Below are 23,751 nucleotides of genomic sequence, written 5' to 3' on the forward strand. Positions count from 1 at the left end.
GGAACAACAAACCCTCAAAGAGAAACCAAAAAAGGGGGTTCTTTCAAAGGCTCCATGTACACGGGACGTTGTAAATGGCCGTTTAGGAGCAGTTGGGCGTTTTTTTTGGAGCCCCTGAACCCATCTACATTTTATCTTATCTGTCCATGTACACAGGGTCGTTTACAGTCATTTGCAGGCAGTTGAGTTCAGGGACGTTTTTTGGAACGCAATTATTTGCGTTCGAACGTATGTTTCCCGGCGTTTCAAACGCAGAAACGCGGCTGAATATGACCAAACATGACCGAACGTGATAAACATACGTTCAGCCACGTTATACGTTTTTTCTGCCTCCATTCAAAGTCAATGGTTCCCTATGGGAGCCTATTGATTTGAATGGAAGTCGCACTGCAAGTCGGATCAGGATGATCCGACTTGCGGCACGACTTGCGCTGTGAGAATCTTAAGGGGGAACTCCACGCCAAAAATGGGAAAAAAACGGCGTGGAGGTCCCCCCCAGGTTCCAAACCAGGCCCTTCGGGTCCGGCATGGAATTTGAGGGTAGCCCCACGCCGAAAAAACGGCGTGGGGTCCCCCCCAAAATCCATACCAGACCCTTATCCGAGCATGCAGCCCGGTAGGGCAGGAAGGGGGAGGGGACGAGCGAGCGGCCCCACCCCCCCTGGACCATACCAGGCCACATGCCCTCAACATGGGGGGGGGGTGTTGGTGCTTTGGGGCAGGGGGAGCTCTGCACCCCCCACCTCAAAGCACCTTGCCCCCATGTTGATGAGGACAAGGGCCTCTTCCCCACAACCCTGGCCGATGGTTGTGGGGGTCTGCGGGCAGGGGGCTCATCGGAATCTGGAAGCCCCCTTTAACAAGGGGGCCCCCCAGATCCCGGACCCCCTCCCTATGTGAATGGGTATGGGGTACACTGTACCCCTACCCATTCACCCCATAAAAGGCAGTGTGTGTAAATAACGACAGGAGACGTTTTGGAAAGTTTATTAAAAATCTTCATCTGGTCTTCTCCGCTCCGGTCTTCTCCTCTCTTCTGGTCTCCTGCTCTTTTGCTGTCCGCTCTTCTGCTCTTTTGCTGTCCGCTCTTCTGCTCTTTTGCCTCCTCTGGTCTTCTTCTTCTTCCTCCGGTCCTCCTCCGACGATGTCTCCGGTGATTATGCCGGTCTCCGGTCTCTGCAGCTTGTTATATAGCCATTGTGGGCGTGGCCTCCCGGTGACGTCACCGGGAGGCTCCGCCCACTTATGTCACAGATGACCCCGCAAGTCGGATCATCCTGATCCGACTTGCGGTGCGACTTCCATTCAAATCAATAGGCTCCCATAGGGAACCATTGACTTTGAATGGAGGCAGAAAAAACGCTGCTGAAAGCAACGTGGCCAAACGTGCAATAACGCAAATGGAAAAAGCTACTGAAAGCACGTTTAAGAGCTGCTTTTTTCCCAGCGTCAGAACTGGCTTTGCAGCACGTTTTTAACGTCCCGTGTACATGGAGCCTTAAACTGCAGCCTACAAAACCTTGGGGCCAAAAGAAGCATCCGCTGATGCCAGCACATCTACCTTGTAGAATTAGTGGAACTCCGCTGATCTGCTCGCCCCCCCCTCCGGTGCCCCATATGGCACCTTTCAGGGGGGAGGGGGGAACGGGTACCTGTTTTTGACAGGTACCCTTTCCCACTTCCTGGGAGACAGCGCCACGGCGCTGTCCCTTGGAAGTTCAGCCCCCTCCTTTTTCCTCCGCCACTGGGCCAATTACAAAGCACAGCGCACTTTGCGCATGCGCAGTAGGGAACCAGCAGTGAAGCCGAAAGGTTTCACTGCCGGGTTCCCTTACCCTGGATGGCGGCGGCGGCACCCGAGAGCCGATACGTAAACGGCTTCACTGAATAAATGTCAGAATAAGGGCGTGCGTGGCTAATGGGCGTTGAAAATAGACAGCCAAAGCCAAAAACTTGGCCTTTGATAGTACCTAAGGCCAACCACTGTTCAACCCCTCTCTGTAGAAAAGCCCAAATCCTGGCAATAGAAAACAAGCGAGGATGCACTTTCAGCGATTCGCACCATCAAATGTATGATTTTCACATGCAATGATAGATCTTTCGAGAAGTCGACTTCCTAGCCTTCAAGAGAGTGGGGATACAGACTCAGAAAGACCCCTATCTCTCAACACCTGACTTTCAATGGCCATGCCGTTAAAGCCAGCGACTGTAAAGCAGGATTGAAGATTGGACCTTGAAACAATAGATCTTCCCTGAGAGGAAGCCTCCAAGGGGTACCGGTGGCAAATCTTATGAGGTCTGCTTACCAAAACCAACAAGGCCAGTCTGGAGCCACCAGAATGACCGGAATGTTCTCCACCTCTATATCTGCGCAGAAGACGCGGCAGAAGTTTAAACGGGGGAAATGCATAATCAGCAAATACTGACCCCACCAAGGCATCTGTGGCGTCGGCCAGAGGATCTCGAGACCTTAGCAACGAATCTCTGTACCTTCTTGTTGAGGCGGGAGGCAAACAGATCGGGGGTCCCTCACCGAACACACAGGTGAAACGCCTCCGGGTGTAGGGACCACTCCCCTTGATCCTACACCTGACGACTCAGGTAATCTGCCTGCCAGTTTCCCACACGTGGGATGTGTACAGCAGAGAGGGCTGGAACAAATTTTTCTGCCCAAGTCAGAATCTCAGCCACCTCCTTAGCCGCCAGGACACGCCTGGTGCCCCCCTGGTGATTGATGTAAGCCACAGCCGCGGCGTTGTCTGATTGAACCCGAACCGGACAATCGCGTAGGCGAGTCGTCCAATGACTCAGTCAAAGTTTGTCTGAGGGGAGCTGAAGATCTCAACGGTTTACCTTTTTCCTGTGACCCGGAGTCACGAAAAAGACATTTATGAGCAGTAAAGGAAGGCCCCCGCCTAGAGCGCCGCGCCTTGCCTAACAGTTCCAGAACCGCAGGAGGAAGCTGTGTTGTTTTCAAGATACTCTTCTTCTGCAACTTCACCCATTCAGTAGCAGTCTGTGCTACGAGAACGTTCACAAAGTTAGCTTTTAACATGTGACCCGTTACCACATGTACATGGTGGGATAAGGATTCCACCAGTCTATCCAAGGGATCCAAAAAGGTCGGCGACTCTTCCACCGACACCAGAGTGGCTTTATTCAACCTGGCCACCGGGGAATCCACCTTCGGGCTGTACAGCCCACCTGGTATCCACCGCCTCCGCAAAGGGATAACGGCGTGCAAAACGCTTAGACACCACCAGCATGTGCCTAATGTGTCGCCATTGTTCATTCACAATAGAGTGAAACAAGTCAGGAGAAGGGAATACTGTACCTGATTTGCAATATTTGTGGGAGCCAAAAGACACCTACGTACCTGACGCTGTGGGTTCATCAGCCATTTTAAGATTTTACCACACATAAACTATAAAATTTTCCCCCAAGACGCGTTCTCGCGTGACAGCGGAGGAGGACAGATCCTCTTCACCATCAGAATGTGAAGACACTGACCCCTCAGGGTGGTCTGTGTCTGCGGCAATCATACCTGTATCATAATCCGAAGATCCTGCAGATGGGGGAAGAGGACGGAGGACGTTTGCGGCTAGCAGCACCAGAACAAACTGACTGCAATTTTGACATCAGGGTTTGCATAAAAACCGCAATCTCTGGCTGCAACTGCGAGCCGGAGGGTCCCGCAGTAATTTCCAGGGGGTCTGCACGTGATATTTTATCCTAGGACTCCATTTTTTTTTTGTGCACTGTCCCTTTAAGACTGCAAAAAACGCGGTCTCCCCGTTATTACTGCGGACCCCAAAAACCTGAGCAGTGTCAAAATATAGCAGAGCAGGAGAGGGAAACCTACAGGGGACCCCCAGAAACTTTTTTTCTTATAAAAACTGTCCGCATTATTACCGTCCCCCCCACTGTGAAAACCCACAAGGGGGAAGCAAGGGGTATGCCATTTAGGCTTCCGGGTTGTCAGGGAACCAAGGGAGCCCCTAAGGTCTGACCATTCCAGGGAGGGGCCTGCGCCGACCCCGCGCCCTCCAGGGGTAGTGGGGGGACATGTTACTCACCATACCGCGGTACCAGGCTGGCACCACTCCGAAACAGATCACCTCTCACCCGGGGGAGCTGTTAGCCAAGGGGAGGCTGCGACTCAGGGTGTTCCAGGTCGTCTGCTTCCCGGAGAGATGATCCACTCGCAGGCTCGTCCCCATCCATCGGGGCACTGTCGTGGCGAGGCCTAGTACTGGACTATAACCTGCTCACGCTTGTAGGCCAGGCTGGGAGACCTTAAGGATCTACGTATATTATCCAGTGCGAAAACCACAGCTGGCTGTTGCTTGTAGTTCCTCTGGATCTTGGTCCTTAGGAACTAACTAGAAAAATGTAAAAAATCACAAACTTTCCCTGTTACAGCTAAGACCGAAGTCCCAGCAGGGAACTAGGTCCTATCCCTGTCACGAGGCAGAACAAACTGTTTGAGTATAGCAGAGCCTGAGGGGTTATGCCAGGTGGACAGCCCCTATAGGCGTGGACAAGCCTTTTTTACGCCTAGTGCCTATCCCTAGTGGGAGGAGCATAACCCTATAGTCTATGATTAAGCAGAGCTGCGTCTGTCGATGAACGATAGAGAAGTCATTCTCTATTTACCCTGTTGAGAATTGTAGGCAGGACTCAAAGTGAGTAAAAACCTCAAATTTTGAGCGGTCACCGCAACAGGAATAGAGGTAAAGTCTTGCAGCGAGAACAGTTGTTGGGGTGACAACTGTACAGAGAGAGGATTTACCTCACTTGAGATTTTCCCTTACTTATGGTGGTGTCTTTGGGAGGCAAAAGGACAGGACAGCTCCGTAATGGGACACATGTGGCAATAAGTAAAAAAGAAAAAACCTGGCTAATCCGTCCTTTTAACCATAACCATTAACTATTCCATTCCCTACTTTATCCAAAACTAAATTTAAAAAGGTATGGCTTTAGATAAACTTCAGTATGGAATTCTGACTGTTATTAAGAGCTGAATTACTTTCCAAACTACAGAGCAGACCTTTACCTCTGGGAGGTTGAAGCGCATATGGTGACAGAGGACATCATACTGCGGCCTGTTTGGGGAGTCGATGCCTTTCACCTGGCTAGAGTGGAAGAGATCTGGGTAGTTGAACTGATAATTGAATGGCAAAGCAAAGAATAGGCTATTGTTGTCCCCATATCGGTGCAGGAGGTTCAATATGGTGCTTCCAGCCGTCTTGTGAGTCTTCAGGAACACAATGTGCCTCTTAGGCAGACAAGTCCGTGGAAGAGATGGAGGCAGAGAAGATAAGACATGTAGGGTGGTTCTCTGAGAGGTCCTGACAATAAAGAAAAGATGGTTAATAACCATACTTATTATACAAGGTCATTACTATGCAACTCTATTAGGAAGTGTATTGATAAACTACACTGAACAAAACTATAAACGCAATGCTTTTGTTTTTGCCCCCCTTTTTCATCATGAGCTAAACCAAATGATTTTTTCTAATTTAAATAGCCTAGGGCAGTGTTTCTCAACCTTTTTCCATTCACTGCACCCTTTAAAATTATAAACAGTCTTAAGGCACCCCTTTAAAATTATAAACAGTCTCAAGTCACCCTTTAAAATTATAAACAGTCTCAAGGCACCCCTTTAAAATTATAAACAGTCTCAAGGCACCCCTTTAAAATTATGGACAGTCTTGAGGCACCCGATTCAAAAATGTAAAAAACAATTCTAATAGTTTTCTCCCACTGCTTGTAAAAGCAGTCTAATGGCTAATTAGCCACTAGAATTGCTTTTACATGAAAGCCAACTGCCACCAAGATGATGCCTAAACCTACAGGCAGGGATTGGAAGGACCAAGTCTGAGGTGGACATTTTCCAAAGCACAGACCTTAGTGAAGGACACCAAGGTACATTTCAAATTAAAACCATCAAAAACAGTCTCCTCTCTGGCCTAGTTCTACAAGTGCAAATAAGTTTTAAAAAAACATCTACTGTATATAAAGACTGCTTGTAGTATACTGTTATAAACTGATCCCCCTTTACAGCAGGCCAGGCCAGGGTCCCCCATATACATTCCCCTTTAGAGCAGACCAGGGTCCCCATCGATCCCCCTTAAGAGCAGGCCAGGGTCCCCATAGATTCTCCTTTTAGTCTTACCTTTTCAACAATATTCCCCGTGCTTCCAGGTTTTTCCGCACCACCAAGTACTCCAGGTTCTCCCTGCAAAGAATATATTTATATTAAGCCAACATGATCCCCCTTTAGAGCAGGTCAGAGTCCCCATAGATCCCTCTTTAGAGCAAGCCAGGGTCCCCATAGATCCCCTTTAGAGCAGGCCAGACCAGGGTGAGGTCCCCCATATATATCCCCCTTTAGAGCAGGCCAGGGCAGGTCCCCCATAAACCCACTTTTGAGCAGGCCAGGCCAGGGTGAAGTCCCCCATATAAAGTAATATCCCCCTTTAGAGCAGGCCAGGGAATGTCCCCCATAGATCCCCTTTTAGCATAGGCAAGGGCAGGTCCCCCATAGATCCCCCTTTAGTGCAGGCAAGGACAGGTCCTCTGCCATAGATACCTCTTTAGAGAAGGCCACGGCAGGTCCCCCATAGATCCCCCTTTAGAGCAGGCAGGTCCCCTATAGATCGCCCTTTAGAGCAGGCAAGGCAGGCAGGTCCCCCATAGATCTCCCTTTAGAGCAGGCCAGGCCAGCCAGGGTTCCTCCATATAGATCCCCCTTAGAGCAGGCTAGGCCAGGGCAGTTCCCGCATAGAATAGATCCCCCATTAGTGATTTGACTTACTTTACTTCTCAGTCTTACCTTAGGCTCTGTCCGGGCCCTCTCTCCCTACTCCCCCTGCGAAGAATATATTTATTTAGCAATAATCGCATCAGGGATTGGTCTGAGATTCTCGCTGCAGTGAGTCAGAGTCTCAGAGACAAAAAGTCTGTGGTGGCACGGGGGACCCTCCATGGATCGCTCACGGACACCAGTGTCCGTGTACAGACACCTTGCCAACCCCTGCCTGCAGGCATCATCCCGGTATGACCACTCAAAGTCCAGCAACATATCAGTACGTTGCTGGTCCTTGTTGGGCATATATTGTAAGGTTCTTTTTTTTCATGCAGCCTGTGGGCTGAACGAAAAAAAAGAACATAATAACATTCCTCCATTCACATCAATCGATGTGGATGAAGAAATCTCTGCCAAGAAAAGTTTAAAAAAATATATAACAAAGCAAAGGGGAGATCCGCCTTCTGTGTCTACCCCATCCCCTATGCTTCGCCATAAATGCTCTTTTTTGTAACTGCGGTGGTGAAATCACCTCCTACAGCGCTGCAATCATTGATTTACATATATGCTAAGAGCAAACGCTGTTGCTGTCAGGTTACACAGATCAGTGCTGCGCCTGATGGGCATACCTGCAAAGCAAACAATGGTTAACAATAAAACACAGTGACATTAAAACATTACATAATAATAGTATACAGTACAGTAAAACAGTAGAATGGCAGTATCTGAAAAACAAATTATGTTTAACAATGAAAAACAGTAAGAATAAAACATTACAGTATAGCAGTATATTATAAGGTACAGTAAAACAGTAGGAACACAAAATTCACTCAATAAATGACAACTATTTTTGGCTTTTTTATTTTTTTAACCTTTTTGTAACTGTAAAAACTTAAAATGTTCCAGGCTAGGGTCTCTCAAAATGCGATAGCCATCTAACATCTTTCAAGACCCTGTGTGAAAGTGTGCCCTAGATTGTGCTGTGCTGTACCCTATACTAATACTCTACTAGTGTGTGGTAGCTATGGAAACAGTCCCTGATGCAGAGACTAGGTATGATCGAACGGTTCGGGTCGACCATCGGTTCGAGCCGAACATTGGCTGCTCGAAATTCGTACGAATTCCGAACTTTTTGCGGTAAAAGTTCGGAATTCGGCCACCAGAACCGCCCAAAATGCAATGGGACAGGAACTGGGCTTTAAAAGCCCGTGATTGGCCCAGAAACATCAGTAAAAGCCCATTGGAGTAACTAGGGCAGTGGTTCTTAACCTGGGTTCGATCGAACCCCAGGGGTTCGGTGAGTCAGTCTCAGGGGTTCGGCAGGGGGGCAACAGGGCAATTGCTACCCCCGAGAAAATATTACTGATTGTGAGGCCAACCCACCCGGGAAATCAGAGCTGCGGTCGGGACGACTCACAGTCATTACACATAGACACTTGACGCTCTGCCCCCTGTGCCTCCCCCAGCAGGTTTCCAGCCTATCTCCTGCAGGCTGCTTGCTGCTTGAGTGGGCGGGATGGGGATGTACCTGACCACGGAGATCGCGCCCGCCTGGAAGAGGGAAGGGTGAGCAGCTGAGCAGAGGGAGCCGAGTGAATGTTCCTGGAGGTAGGCTCAGCTAGCTGTACATGGTGAATTAGTTTGCAAGCACCTCTATGCTAAGTCTGCTGAGTTACTGCAGCTTAGCATAGAGGTGCTGTTAGCTGACAAATGGAAATGCATGTCCTTTTCATTTAGCTCAATAAGCATTGTGAATGCCCCCTGATGTGTGCCCTCCTGATACCCCATGGTATTCCCTCCCAACCCCCCCCCCCCAGTGTGTGCCCTCCTGATACCCCATGGTATGCCCTCCCAACACCTCCCCCCAGTGTGTGCCCTTCTGACACCCCATGGTATGCCCTCCCAACCCCCCACCCCAGTGTGTGCCCTCCTGACACCCCATGGTATGCCCTCCCAACCCCACCCCAGTGTGCCCTCCTGATACCCCATGGTATGCCTTCCCACCCCCCCCCCAGTGTGTGCCCTCCTGGCTCCCCCAGTGTGTGCCCTCCCAACCACTGATGTGTGCCCTCCTGACACCCAGTGTGTGGCCTCCTGACTCTCCACTGGTGTGTGCCCTCACTACCCTCCCCCACAGTGTGTGTCCTCCTGACCCTCCCCCCAGTGTATGCCCTTCCAACCCCCTAGTGTGTGCCCTCATAACCCCCCGGTGTGTGGCTTTACTGATCCCTGTACACTGTCCTATCCTCTGTCCTGTCAACTCCTGTCCTCTGCCCTATTGTCTGTACACCGTCCTACAGCCTACTGACCACTCTATCCTTCCCTACAATCAACTGACCCGTATACACTGCCCTACATGCTACTGGCCTCTGTACACTGCCCTACATCCTACTGACCTTTCTACACCGCCCTAAAAACTACTGACCCCTATACACTGCCCTACATGCTACTGACCTCGCTACACTGCCCTACAAACTACTGAGCACTGTACACTACCCTACAAACTACTGAGCACTGTACACTACCCTACAAACTACTGACCACTGCACACTGCCCTACAAACTACTCACTACTGCCCTACAGCCTACTGACCTCTGTACGCTGCCCTACAGCCTACTGACCTCTGTACGCTGCCCTACAGCCTACTGACCTCTGTACGCTGCCCTACAGCCTACTGACCTCTGTACGCTGGCCTACAGCCTACTGACCTCTGTACGCTGCCCTACAGCCTATTGACCTCTGTACGCTGCCCTATAGCCTACTGACCTCTGTACGCTGCCCTACATACTACTGACCTCTGTACGTTTTACTTTGTATGATACGTTTAATTCAGTTCTGTAAACAACACCTTATTTTCTGGCAGTGCCCCTCCCGAGACTAGACTCATAAAATCATATTTTATTTTTCCAATTAAGAAGGGTTCGGTGAATGCGTATATGAAGCTGGTGGGGTTCAGTACCTCCAACAAGGTTAAGAACCACTGAACTAGGGGGTCCAGAGGCCAATCAGGAGTAAATACGCCCCCCCATACGCCCCCCAGTATGTAACATAGCCCCGCTAAATCTCTAGCACTGTAATAGAGAGGCTGTGCAATAGAGTGGAAGCATTTCTGTTACTCCTGCTGCTCCAGTGTCATTTTGCAATTATTAGTGTGAGGAAAGGGATATGTAGTGTAGTTAGGGTACTATATACCACTATAGTTAGATTCAAAAATCTAGTTTTTGTAAGGAAAGTTTTACTGTCAGGGTGACCGTAGTGTAGTTTAGGGTGAACTGACTCTGCTATGCCAGGGTGACCGAACTCTTCCATGTCAGGGTGACCGTAATGTAGATATATATATATATATATGGAATCAAAAAACACAATTTTGAAGCCCTAAAACCCAATAAATGCCCCTAAAAAGTGCCTAGGGTTCTGGGTCATGCCCCAGGGACTATTATTCACACAAAAAAAAGTTCTTCAAAATTTTCGTTTTTGATAGAGATATATACATAAATATATGTGTGTATATATTGTGGGGATTTGCTCTTGTAGGTAGGATTTGCGGGTGCAGCATAGAGGAAAAACAGATGGTTCTTCAAGTAAATCAGGAGTGTTTTATTTACACTTCAGGAACACAAAAGTAACAGTCTTTTTTGGTGTTAACTCACACCCAACAAAAAGGAAAATTACAGTCTTTAAGGCAGGTTTAAACACAGCAACAAGTCCATTCACCTGTGTCTCTTTGGTGCTGTTCACACACAGCAACGGATCAGTTCACCTGCTTGTAACCTTTCCAGCCTCAGCACTCACTTCCACAGCCTTCTGGTGCATGGAGATTATTCTCAACCACCTGTTAGGCTGTCTGCCTTATAAACCCCAGGCAAGACCTGGCCTGGAGCGTGGGGAGCAGCCACCCACCCACACATTGACTGCTCCCAATAAGAGCCGGCCCGGATTCGGCTTTGCAGCCATACTAAAATAGAAAAATGTCAAGGAGCACTAGCTGCTGCTGACACAGAATTACCGGCTCTTATCCCACCAAGGCCAGGAACCACGGTGACACGTATCTTCCGTCGATCACGGATCCATGTGCCCTGCCACATACCTCCCCCCTTTGTTCAAACCTCAGGGGGTGAACACATGTCATACAGTGTGCGCGAGACAGGGCATCCGCATTTCCCTGTAGGCGGCCTGCCCTGTGTTCCACTGAGAACTTGAAGTTCTGAAGGGACAGGAACCATCTGGTGACCCGAGCATTTCTCTCCTTGGCCTGGCTCATCCATTGGAGAGGGGAATGGTCGGTCACCAGACGAAATTTCCTCCCCAACCGATAATAGCGAAGAGACTCGAGTGCCCATTTGATAGCCAGGCACTCTCTCTCCACTATACTGTATCGGGTCTCTGCTGGGGTGAGCTTTCGGCTGAGGTACACGACAGGATGCTCCTCCCCATTGATCTCCTGTGACAGCACAGCCCCTAGACCTACTTCCGAGGCATCGGTCTGTACTATAAATACCTTCTTGAAGTCTGGTGTGACCAACACTGGGGACCCACATAGTACCGACTTCAAAGCGGAAAGGGCCTCTTCCGCCTTATCATTCCAGTGAACCATGACGGACTTTTGTCCCTTTAGTAGCCCTGTTAGTGGAGCAGCTAAGGTGGCAAAATGGGGAATGAACCTCATATAATATCCCAGCATTCCCAGGAATGATCTGACCTGCTTAGTGGTGACTGGCCGGGGCCAACTACGTATGGCTTCTATTTTGTTTACTTGGGCGAGGAGTCATCAAACCCCAACAACATACCCTAGGTATTTAGTCTCTTCTAATCCTATTGAACACTTTTTCGGATAAGCGGTCAGCCCGGCTTTCCTAAGGGCATCCGCTACCGCCTGCACTTTGGGCAGATGACTTTCCCAATCCCGGCTGTGGATGACGACATCGTCCAGGTAGGCCGAGGCGTACTGACGATGAGGTCGCAACACTATGTCCATTAGTCGTTTGAAGGTTGCAGGGGCACCGTGCAGGCCAAAGGGTAACACCTTATAATGATATAGGCCCTGAGGAGTAACAAAAGCCGTTTTTTCCTTGGCAGACTTCGTTAAGGGCACTTGCCAGTACCCTTTGGTGAGGTCTAACACTGAAAAATATCAGGCTTGGCCTAATTTCTCAATCAGCTCGTCTACCATGGGCATAGGATATGCATCAAATTTGGAAATTTCGTTTAGCTTACAAAAATCGTTGCAGAATTGTAACTTCCCATCTGGTTTGGGTACTAAGACTATAGGACTGGCCCATTCACTTTTAGACTCTTCAATAATATAGAGTTTTAACATGAGTTGTACTTCTTCCTCAATAGCATGTCGTCGAGCCTCGGGTACCCGATATGGCTTTACCCGGACCTTGACCCGGGGCTCAGTGACAATATCATGTAGGATTAGAGACGTGCGTCCAGGGAGGTCTGAGAACACATCTGTGTTCCGACTAATAAACTCCCTGACTTCCTGGACCTGTTTGGAGGACAGGCTATCTGCAGCTTTTACCGTGGTTACTGCTTCACAGGCTTCAAGAGGAGGGGCTGGACCTTTTTCACCTAGAAGCCCTGGTTGGGGGCTGTCGTTCTCGGAAAAGTCCCTATCTTTCCACGGCTTTAGTAAATTTACGTGGTACACCTGCTCCGGCTTCCGCCGCCCTGGCTGGTGTACTTTGTAATTTACTTCCCCTATCTTTTCGAGCACCTCATAGGGACCTTGCCAACCTAGCTAGGAACTTGCTATCTACTGTTGGCACTAGTACCAACACCCGGGTTAAAGTTCCGGACCCGAGCCTGTCGATTGTAGATCCTACTTTGGGCTCGTTGGGCTGCCTCCATGTGTTCCCGGACCAATGGCATCACATTTTCCATCCGTTCCTGCATCTGGGTGACATAGTCAACAACACTTTTGTAGGGGGTGGGTTGTTGTTCCCAGGCCTCTTTGGCTATATCCAACGACCCACGAGGATGCCTACCATATAACAGTTCGAAGGGCGAGAACCCCGTGGAAGCCTGAGGTACTTCTCGCACTGCGAACATCAGATAGGGCAGAAGCAGGTCCCAGTCCTTACCATCCCTGGAAACTACTCTTTTTAACATGTTTTTTAATGTTTGGTTAAATCTCTCGACCAGGCCATCTGTCTGGGGATGGTAGACGGATGTACATAATTGTTTTATGTGAAACAGCTTACAGGAGTTCTCTCATAACCTTGAACATAAACGGCGTCCCTTGGTCAGTCAGGAGCTCTTTAGGCAGTCCCACCCGGGAAAACATTTCCATTAACTCCTTAGCTATAAGTTTGGCGGATGTATGTCGCAGGGGTATCGCCTCCGGGTAGCGAGTGGCGTAGTCAAGGACGACTAGAATATGTTGGTGACCCCTGGCAGATTTTGGAACCGGGACGATTATATCCATTGCAATTCGTTCGAATGGGACCTCAATTATTGGGAGAGGTATCAGGGGACTACGGAAATGGGGCTGGGGGCTAGTTATCTGACAGGCTGGACATGACTTACAATACTCTTCCACTTCTCTGAACACACTGGGCCAATAAAACCTCTGTAGTATGCGGTCCTGTGTTTTCTGCCTCCCCAAGTGTCCCCCAAGAACATGTTGGTGGGCAAGCTCCATAACAAGCTTGCGGTACGCTGTGGGCACCACCAACTGTTCAACCAGTTCACCACGGATTTGGTTCACTCGATATAACATTTCCTGTTGAACAATAAAACGTGGAAACATCAATTCAGCCCCAGGTTTTTGGGGTTTACCATTAATTATTACAACATTCTCCCAGGCCCTGCTTAGGGTCGTATCCCGGTGTTGTGCAGACCCGAAATTTTCCCCGGAGACCTTGAAGTCTGCCAACTCAGGGCCGGATGGCAAGTCCTCCACGTCTCCCACCATTACATTTAGTGGGGTGGTGTCCCCCTCTATCACAGAAGCTGTGGTAACCCCTACCATGGGCCCTTCGGACTCAGGCTCCCAGGGCTCTGGCCTCGCAATGGAACCAGGCCATTCCGCTAGGGTTGTCCCTGTCTTAGGTTTGTCAGACTCTTTTACAGTAGGCCACAGCGCCAAAAAACCTGGAAAGTCCCTTCCGAGTATTAGTTCATGTGGCAACTTGGTAGCGACAGCCACTTCATGAGTCCACTTGCCGGCTGCTGTGGACAAAGTTACCAGCGCTGTGGGATAGTCCTTTAAGTCTCCATGAATACATACGACCCGACCCTGCGGCCAGTATACTCAGCCGGCCGTATTAATGCAGTTCTTACCAGGGACACCAGACTTCCTGAGTCCAGCAGAGCCTCCGCCAAAGTGTCTCCCACTTCCACCTGACACAGATGGTTACTGTCTATCACCTCACAGGTGCCTGTGGCGCACAGCTTTCGTGCATACAACGAATGGCGGTATCCAGAGTTAGTCTCCATAGGCTCGTCTTGTTGTGGACACTCAGCCCTCACGTGACCTGGCTCCTGACACCGCCAGCAGACTATTGGGGCTGGGCGTGCAGGGAGTACATCTCGAGTGGGCCTCATTGCCACCAAGCGTTGGTTCTGTGGCGGAGATTTCCGGGGTTTGACTGGCCCCCTCCCTCCTGTACATCCCTGTAAGTTCTTGGTGGCCTCATAGCGCTCCACCAGGTCAACCATACCCAGACCATTGTCAGGAGAAGCCTGACCGATCCAGTGCTGGAGGGGATAAGGCAAGGCCCTTAAAAACATGTCAGCCAACAAGCGGTCCAAACATAAAAGGACTGGCGCAACCGGACTGAAAAGTAACCTTAATGGGCTCCTAATAATCAAAGGAAAACTAACCGGACCTGAAAGATGTTATAAAAGAGTCCATGGAGTCCATACATGAAACCGGTCTGTGCTCTCCTGAAGGCAGCTTAATCTCAAGTGTAGAAGAAGAAACTTGCAGGATACTGGAAGAAAAAGAAAAGCGCCACTCTGAGTGCAGTAAACTCGGTACTTTATTAGCCATATACCATCATGGGTACTCACAAGATAAAAAATATAAAAGCATGATGAATTCCTCAGATGATCGGTAGGTCCAAGGCCTCAGCAAGGGGGGGCTGTTGTGCTCCAGACAAATCCGTGACTGACTGCAAGAGTCAGCGATATGCGGACCTAGGGGACACCAGCAGCACCTTCGGCGGCGGACTTCCAGGTTGGGCGTGGAACGTAGGGCGTGATGACGTAGGCGACGCGTTGTCGGAGCATGCGCTCCTTCCTCAGGCCTCTGAAACCGCCATCTTAGAAAAGGGCATTATATAGGGAAGGGACAGTCTGCTGCCGCAGGGTCCTAAGAAGAGTCTATTACAACCAATACCTAGCTAAAGACACCTGAACGGCACTGAGACCTAATAACTAATCATAGATGATGTTAAGTATATAAGGGAATGTACATCAATGTGGTCGTATATTACAATACAATTTCAATCTCATACAAGTTGAATGGAGACCTACTACTAAAAAAGGTACTACTAAAAAGAAAAATGTCAGAAAAAATATATCAAGGAAAATATCTGGAACCGATCCTAATGATAGCAAAAAATAAAAATAAAAATAAAAACAATACAAATTAAAAGAATAAAAATGAAAATGAATTAAATTAAATAATGAAGATATATAAATTTAAAATAAATGTATCTATATTCATTTTTATTTTTAATTTATATATCTTCATTATTTAATTTAATTCATTTTTATTTTTATTCTTTTAATTTGTATTGTTTTTATTTTTATTTTTATTTTTTGCTATCATTAGGATCGGTTCCAGATATTTTCCTTGATATATATTTTTTCTGACATTTTTCTTTTTAGTAGTACCTTTTCAGTAGTAGGTCTCCATTCAACTTGTATGAGATTGAAATTGTATTGTAATATACGACCACATTGATGTACATTCCCTTATATACTTAACATCATCTATGATTAGTTATTAGGTCTCAGTGCCGTTCAGGTGTCTTTAGCTAGGTATTGGTTGTAATAGACTCTTCTTAGGACCCTGCGGCAGCAGACTGTCCCTTCCCTATATAATGCCCTTTTCTAAGATGGCGGTTTCAGAGGCCTGAGGAAGGAGCGCATGCTCCGACAACGTGTCGCCTACGTCATCACGCCCCACGTTCCACGCCCAACCCGGAAGTCCGCCGCCGAAGGTGCTGCTGGTGTCCCCTAGGTCCGCATATCGCTGACTCTTGCAGTCAGTCACGGATTTGTCTGGAGCACAACAGCCCCCCCTCGCTGAGGCCTTGGACCTACCGATCATCTGAGGAATTCATCATGCTTTTATATTTTTTATCTTGTGAGTACCCATGATGGTATATGGCTAATAAAGTACCGAGTTTACTGCACTCAGAGTGGCGCTTTTCTTTTTCTTCCAACAAGCAGTCCAGCATAGCAGTGGGACTTAACAGATCAGGCTGCAGCCATTTTTGCAACCTTTTCAGCAAATCATAATATTGCGGCCTGGCTGGTTCGGAATTATCATTTACACAATTCTGTAAAAATTGTGAGAATATATAAAAACTGCTAAAATGACAAAGTAAATCCGACTGTGAAAAAGTCTAGTAAATTCCGAATCATAAAGGCTTAGTATCCGGATACTAAAACAAATGGTGTATTTATCTTCAATATAAATATACAGATAAAATTCTGAATCCTAAAATATGTGTCCATCCCTTACAAACAGAAATATTTCTGATAAAAGTTATAAAAAGGTATGTATCCAAATCCTAAAACCAATGGTGTATCCGTCTTCAATAAATAGATCAATAATAGTAAAATCCGAATCGTGACAAGCATGTATCCGAATCATACAACAGAAATATTTTTGATAAAAGTTATAAAAAGGTATGTATCCAAATCCTAAAACCACTGGTGTATCCGTCTTCAATAAATAGATCAATAATAGTAAAATCCGAATCGTAACAAGTATGTATCCGAATCATACAACATATATATACGTATCTTACCAACAGAAATATTTCAGATAAAAGTTATAAAAACGATCCAGCTAGCCGCACTCTTGCGGTGTTGGTTCCTCTGGGTACTTCCAGCCACGGCCGTAAAACCGGAAGTCGACGTCACCCGATGCCTCCCGACTAGTTGCGTCACAGATCACGTGACTTTATCAAGGGATAGGCTAAGAGTGCGGCTAGCTGGATCGTTGTGCCCGTTTTATCTGTACTAAATGTGAGTGTTCCTGTTTCCCCTGATTTTACCAATAAAAGTGAGTCCTTATATACTTCACTATTTGGGCATTATTGCTTCTTTTTTCAGATTATACTGGTACCGCACAAGTAAAAGAGGGATTGACAATTATCGAATGAAAAGTGGAGGTTGGAGCCACCGGAGAAGCCCAGTATCCAAAAGCTAGATACCAGCATAAAGCGCCTTAAAAGGTGCAGTGAGGTGAGCAGCCACTGCTTCTGTACCTACACGGCTCACTTTGGATCACATTACTGGATGTTCACAAGTTTCCTCAGAAATCCACCAATTGTCACTTTATTATATGTGCACGAATGAACTTTCTATTTTCTTCACTGCACCAACTTTAATTGCACAAGCTGTTTTATCACACATGGACTTCTAATTGCACTATATCTATCTACTTGATTTATTTATGTCCATAAATTGATTTATTTATGTCCATATATTTATTGATCACCACACTAGGTTGTTTTATTGCACTTGAAGAATTTTTGCAATTCACCTGTATTTTTTTATCATTTTCTATGCAATATGGATTTTATGATTTGAATGCACTGATGGATATTTATTAATATTATATTGAATTATTTATTTATTCACCCAGAATTGAATGGTTATCACATTAGTATATATTGGAGTTATTATCTGATTGTGATATCAGATCATCTGAAACTACTTTATAGTGACCACCTATTACTGCGATTACTATCGCTTGATACTGTGATTTGGCCTTGTATGCCTGAGAGTAGAAGCTGGATATATATTTTAGGATTTGGATATGTACATGGTCTAGCATTTAGACATATATTTAAGCAGCTCCTTGTATATGTTGTATGATTCGGATACATACTTGTCACGATTCGGATTTTATTATTTATTAAAGACGGATACACCATTGGTTTTAGGATTTGGATACATACCTTTTTATAACTTTTATCAGAAATATTTCTGTTGGTAAGATACGTATATATATATGTTGTATGATTCGGATACATACTTGTCACGATTCGGATTTTACTATTATTGATCTATTTATTGAAGACGGATACACCATTGGTTTTAGGATTTGGATACATACCTTTTTATAACTTTTATCAGAAATATTTCTGTTTGTAAGAGTTGGACACATATTTTAGGATTCAGAATTTTATCTGTATATTTATATTGAAGATACATACACCATTTGTTTTAGGATCTGGATACTAAGCCTTTATGATTCGGAATTTACTAGACTTTTTCACAGTCGCATTTACTTTGTCATTTTAGCAGTTTTTATATATTCTCACAATTTTTACAGAATTGTGTAAATGATAATTCCCACCATATTTTATCAGAAGAAGATTGTACTACACGTATGCGAATAGGGAACTCACTTTTGAGCCCCTTCTGAGATTGTTTCCCACCAGCGCCGACTCACTTTTGCGATTTGAGGGCTTCAAAATTGTGTTTTTTGATTCCAGAAGTTCGGGTCCCATTGATTTCAATGGTGTTCTGGAATCCGAACCGAACTTTCGGGAAATTCGGGTGTTCTAGTCGAACCAAACTTTTCAAAAGTTCGATAATCCCTAGCAGAGACCAGTTTGGCCAGGACAGGAGAGACAAAAATAGCGGGTGTCACGCCTATATCCGCGTTTTCTACAGACACAACATTTTCTTTGGGTAGGGGTACCAGGGAGGACATTCAGAAAATGCCTCTCATGCAGGCGGCTCACTGCATCTGGATTGTGATTTTGGGCCACAGCACCTTCTGGATACAGAAGGGCTGTGATGATCTCTTCCTGGTATTTTAGGAAGAATCCACTTCTTCTTGATGCTTTGTATAGCACATAAGCGTTCAGCAGAGCCAATTGGAATAAGTATACAGACACTTTTTTGTACCAACGCCTGGCCTTACAGGCAATTAGGTACGGCACCATCATCTGGTCATTGAAGTCCACCCCTCCCATGTTAAGGTTGTATTCGTGGACCCAGAGGGGCTTCTCAACAACACCAGTCGCCGCTGTAATTTGGACTGCCGTGTCTGCGTTAATGGAGGACAGAACGAAAACATTCCGTGTATCCCTCCACTTCACTGCAAGCTATTTTTTACACTTCAAGCAGGTTCTCTCTCCCATCTAAGTCAGGCATCTACAAACTGTTGAGGAAAGCCCCAGCGATTAGGTCACACGGTGCCACATGCACCAATTCCAGAATCAAAAAGGTGACTGAAAAGTGGCACATTTGTGTAATAATTGTCCATGTACAAATGGTACCCCTTCCTGGATAAGGGTGGCCCAAGTCCCAAACAAACTTGTCACTGCTCCACATGTAGTCTGGGCAGTGGCTCCACATTGCTATCTTTTCCCTCATAAATCCAGAAACTACATGTATAGCCTGTTCCCCTGTCACAGAGCTTACACGTCTTTTTTTTTTTTTATTTAATTTTTTTTATTTTAAACTTTATCTGATTTTCAATATAGATTTATAAACATCAAATACACTGACAGCCCATCCCTTTTTTCCCTCCCTACCACCCCCTTCTCCCATCTAACTATTATTCCTCTTTCCCTTTATTGTGCAACTTCTTTTTTTTATCCACTTTACGATCTCTTTCTCTACCCTAGTCAACCCATATTTCTGAATATCTTCTAAAAATTAAAATTTGATACATTTTTCCCATTTATTTGAGATTCTATACATTTTTCCCATTTATTTGAGATGTTCTCTATCTGGTCCTCTTCTCTGCTATTTAGATATTCCATATGTAGCACCCTACATGTAGGTGCTAGGTAAAACTATAGTGGGCCTTGTTATTTAGCTAGGATGTCAGGGCTTCCAGATGTGCCTGCTGAGGGGAGAAGTATCCCCACTGGCTCCTGTGAGAGGATTCTCATAGGGCAGTGTGGGAAGCCAATCAGGAGACACATCCCAGCTTGTAACTACACCAGAAGGCAGATTATGCTGCAAGGGATTCTGGGAGTGGTTATAAGTTTGGGGGGAAGTGCGTGGCACGGTGTCTTTGAGACAGGTTTGAGTCCCAGAAAGGAGAGTGCAGCTGTCTCTCCTCCTGTCTGAGGAACGTAGATGTCTCAGGGTGTCGCCTGAGTGTCCAGAGAGTGCTGAGTTAAGCTGAGGGGATCTGGTGTGCCGAGAGTCTGCAGAGAGAGAGGGGTCCAGTCCCAGAAAAGCCTACACAGGTTGTGAGTACTGAGAATTGCCCCTGGGGGTCTGCCTGAAGTTAGAGGGGACCACTCCGGAAGAGGTTCTGGGATCCAGTGTCAGCTACCTGTAAAGGGGGTACCTAGGTTGAGGACCCTGAAGCTACAGAGGGGGGTACCTAGTCAGTGGACCCTGAAGAGTTCGAGGTCAAAGGGGGCACCTGCAGTTTGGGCCCTGAATTGTACAGAGCGTGCCAGTTACAGTGACAGCTATACAAAGTTCTACTTCATACTACCTCAAGCTGTGTCAGGCAGGGGGGGGAAGTATTCAGTGACTTTCACAGTACAACAGTGTCAAGAGTTCTACCGTTCTCAGTCTTGGATCTTCTGGACTATAAGATGAGGATTCAGCACTAGTGATGGACGAACATCGGCCGGGGCGGTTCACAAACGTCAGCCGCAAATTTTCTCAAATGTCCGCGAACCGCAAGTTCGCGGCGAGCCCCATTGACTTTAATGGGAGGCGAACTTTAAAAACCTTTAGGTCATATTTGCAGCCACAAAAGACTTACTAGCTGTGCACAAATAGTTCCACCACATGGACAATGTCATAACAGAAGTATTGCAATTGGAAAAGTTGCCCTAAAAATGTTTTTTTTTCCTAAATCAGCCAGAACTGACAGCAGCTGGTAAATACAGGTCAAATACATATAGGGTCCATTCACACATCTGTAAAATGGGTACCCATCCATTCCACAATTTGGCACAACGTTTAAAGACGCATTGATTTTCAATTCCAGTCTGAAAAATTAGGCAATCACAGGATAAAGAAGTAAGTGTCGGCCAGTACAGGCCCCAAGAATTAGCCCACATGGGTTTACCTGACAGCTAATAACGTTGTATTCTGTGGCTGGAGGTACATTAGGCATTGACAGGATACAGAAGTAAGTGTCGGCCATTCCAGGCCCCAAAAATTAGCCCAAATGGGTTTACCTAACAGCTAAGAACGTTGGATTCTGTGGCTAAGTGTACATTAGGCATTCACAGGATAAAAAGGTTCTGGGGATCTTGGGCAGCGCAGCCGAAGAAACGGTAGCAGCCGAAAAGGAGGAGTCAGCCGAGGAGGAGAGGGAGGATGGAGGAGGAGGAGGAGGAGAAGAAGAGGCAGGCCTGCATGCAATCCGTGGCGGTACAACCAAATCTACACGGGTGCCACAGGTTACATGCTTGATGGCCGTCAGAAGCTTCACCCAGTGGGCAGTAAAAGAGATATACCTTCCCTGCCCGTGTTTGCGGGACCGTGTGTCTGTGGTCAGATGTATCTTGGCCCCAACACTGTGTGCCAGAGATATATTCACTTGCTGCTGAACATGGCCATACAGCCCTGGAATGCCCTTCTGCGAGAAATATGTCCTGCCTGGGACTTTCCATTGTGGTGTTCCAATGGCCACAAATTTCCGAAAGGCCTCCGAGTCCACCAGTTGATATGGGAGTAGTTGTCGGGCTAACAATTCTGACAAGCCTGCAGTCAAACGTTGGGCAAGAGGGTTATCTGGCATCATCATTTTTTTACGCTCCAACATTTGGGCCACGGAAGCCTGCCTTTTTCCATAACAACGTGACGACGGCATCATGGAAGTTGGAGTGGAGGACAATTGTGAGGAGAGAGGAGAAGGAGAAGAGGCTGGATGGTGAGAGCCTGGAGTGTGGCTTTGTGGGTTCTGACAGTGTTGCTCCCACTGGGCTCGGTGATGGGAGTTCAGGTGCCTTCTTAAGGCGGCCGTCCCTAGGTGAGTGTTGGGCTTACCGCGACTTATGCGTTGACTGCAAAGGCTGCAGATGGCAACACTGTTGTCAGCAGCGGAGCGTCAGATGTGACTGTACATGGTTGATGGCTTGCTCCTGATACATTTGCAGTCTGCTCTGTACCTCTTGTGCAATGCAAGTTTCGCCTGCCTCTCCTCCCTATCTGCTGGTCCGTCTCTCCCTCTGAACTCCCCTCCTCTTCCTCTCTTGTGGCCACCCACATGACGTCCATAGACACATCATCATCCACGTCACCTTCCCCACCACTAACATTCGAGATCTCGGAGTAGGCAGCAACAGCGGGAACCAACCTCCTTGGGCTGATCTGGGTACTGTTGTCAGACTGCTGAGTGGCGGCTGTTGCTACCTCCTCTTCCTGATCCGATGCCAACAATGGCTGCTCATCGCAAATGTCTTGTGATGGATCGGAAAATAATTCCAGTGACTCCAGCGGAGGGTATATGGTGGTAGTGTTGGTGGTGGTTGTGTTGTCTTTGGGGGTGCACACAGCAGAGAGTGAAGAGGGTGCAGATAGAGAGGATGAGGAGGGTGCAGAAGAGGAAGACTGAGTGAGCCACCCAACCAAGTCTGGTGCGTCCTTTGACGTATTTGAACGCACCTTCTGAAACTTCACACTTTCGCTCCGGCCTACTGCTCCTGCCCTACCCCTACCACCCCTGCGTAAGGGCCTGCCTCTTCCTCTGCCTGTCATGTTTTTAAATTACCCTGTGACAAAAGTCTCTAGAGAAGCGCAGTATATGTGGAACAAGGTATATAACACCCCGCTTCAATCTATGGTATTGGGGGACCACAGGTTTATCACACCAGTTCTACAAATACTTGGCCAGTAATAGGTGTCACTGTGTGTAGCACAGTTAATGCAGCAAAAGAGGCCAAATTTTTGCAGGACTAAAATACACTCTTAGAAAAGTATACTGTTAAAAAACACCCCACTTCAATATGTGGTATTGGGGGGCCACTGGTCTGACCAGTGAGTTTGGCACTGTGTGTAGCAGAGTAAACGCAGCAAAAGAGGCAATATTGTTGCAGGACACAAATACACTTATTCAAGTATACTCAGATAACACTCCACTTCAATATGTGGTATTGGGGGGCCACTGGTTTATCACACCAGTTGTAATAAAAATTGGCCAGTGAGTTTGGCACTGTGTGTAGCAGAGTAAATGCAGCAAAAGAGGCAATATTGTTGCAAGACACAAATACACTTATACAAGTATACTCAGATAACACCCCACTTCAATCTGTGGTATTGGGGGGCCACTGGTTTATCACACCAGTTGTACAAAATATTGGCCAGTGAGTTTGGCACTGTGTGTAGCAGAGTCAACATAGCAAAAGAGGCAATATTGTTGCAGGACACAAATACACTTATAAAAGTATACTCAGATAACACCCCACTTCAATATGTGGTATTGGGGGGCCACTGGTTTATCACACCAGTTGTTCAAAAAATTGGCCAGTGAGTTTGGCTCTGTGAGTAGCAGAGTTAACGCAGCAAAAGAGGCAATATTGTTGCAGGACACAAATACACTTATACAAGTATACTCAGATAACACCCCACTTCAATCTGTGGTATTGGGGGGGCACAGGTTTATCACACCAGTTCTACAAATAATTGTCCAGTAACTGTTGTCACTGTGTGTAGCACAGTTAACGCAGCAAAAGAGGCCACATTTTTGCAGGACTAAAATACACTCTTAGAAAAGTATACTTATACACACAAATACACTTATACAAGTATACTCA

General features: G+C 46.9%; 1 protein-coding gene across 1 annotated transcript in view; it reads right to left on the reverse strand.

Annotated features, from left to right (window-relative positions):
- LOC309554694 (galactose-3-O-sulfotransferase 4-like) overlaps positions 1-23,751 on the reverse strand; it is a gene marked incomplete at both ends in the record, with an annotated part of 38,751 nt that overhangs the window by 9,868 nt on the left and 5,132 nt on the right. The window contains one exon of the mRNA XM_082256401.1: positions 5,057-5,351. Within this exon, the coding sequence (XP_082112527.1) occupies positions 5,057-5,351 (295 nt within the window). The remainder of the gene's footprint in view (positions 1-5,056; positions 5,352-23,751) is intronic.

This window comes from Pelophylax lessonae, assembly GCF_965119305.1.
Source record: "Pelophylax lessonae genome assembly, chromosome: 4".
Classification (NCBI taxonomy): domain Eukaryota; kingdom Metazoa; phylum Chordata; class Amphibia; order Anura; family Ranidae; genus Pelophylax; species Pelophylax lessonae.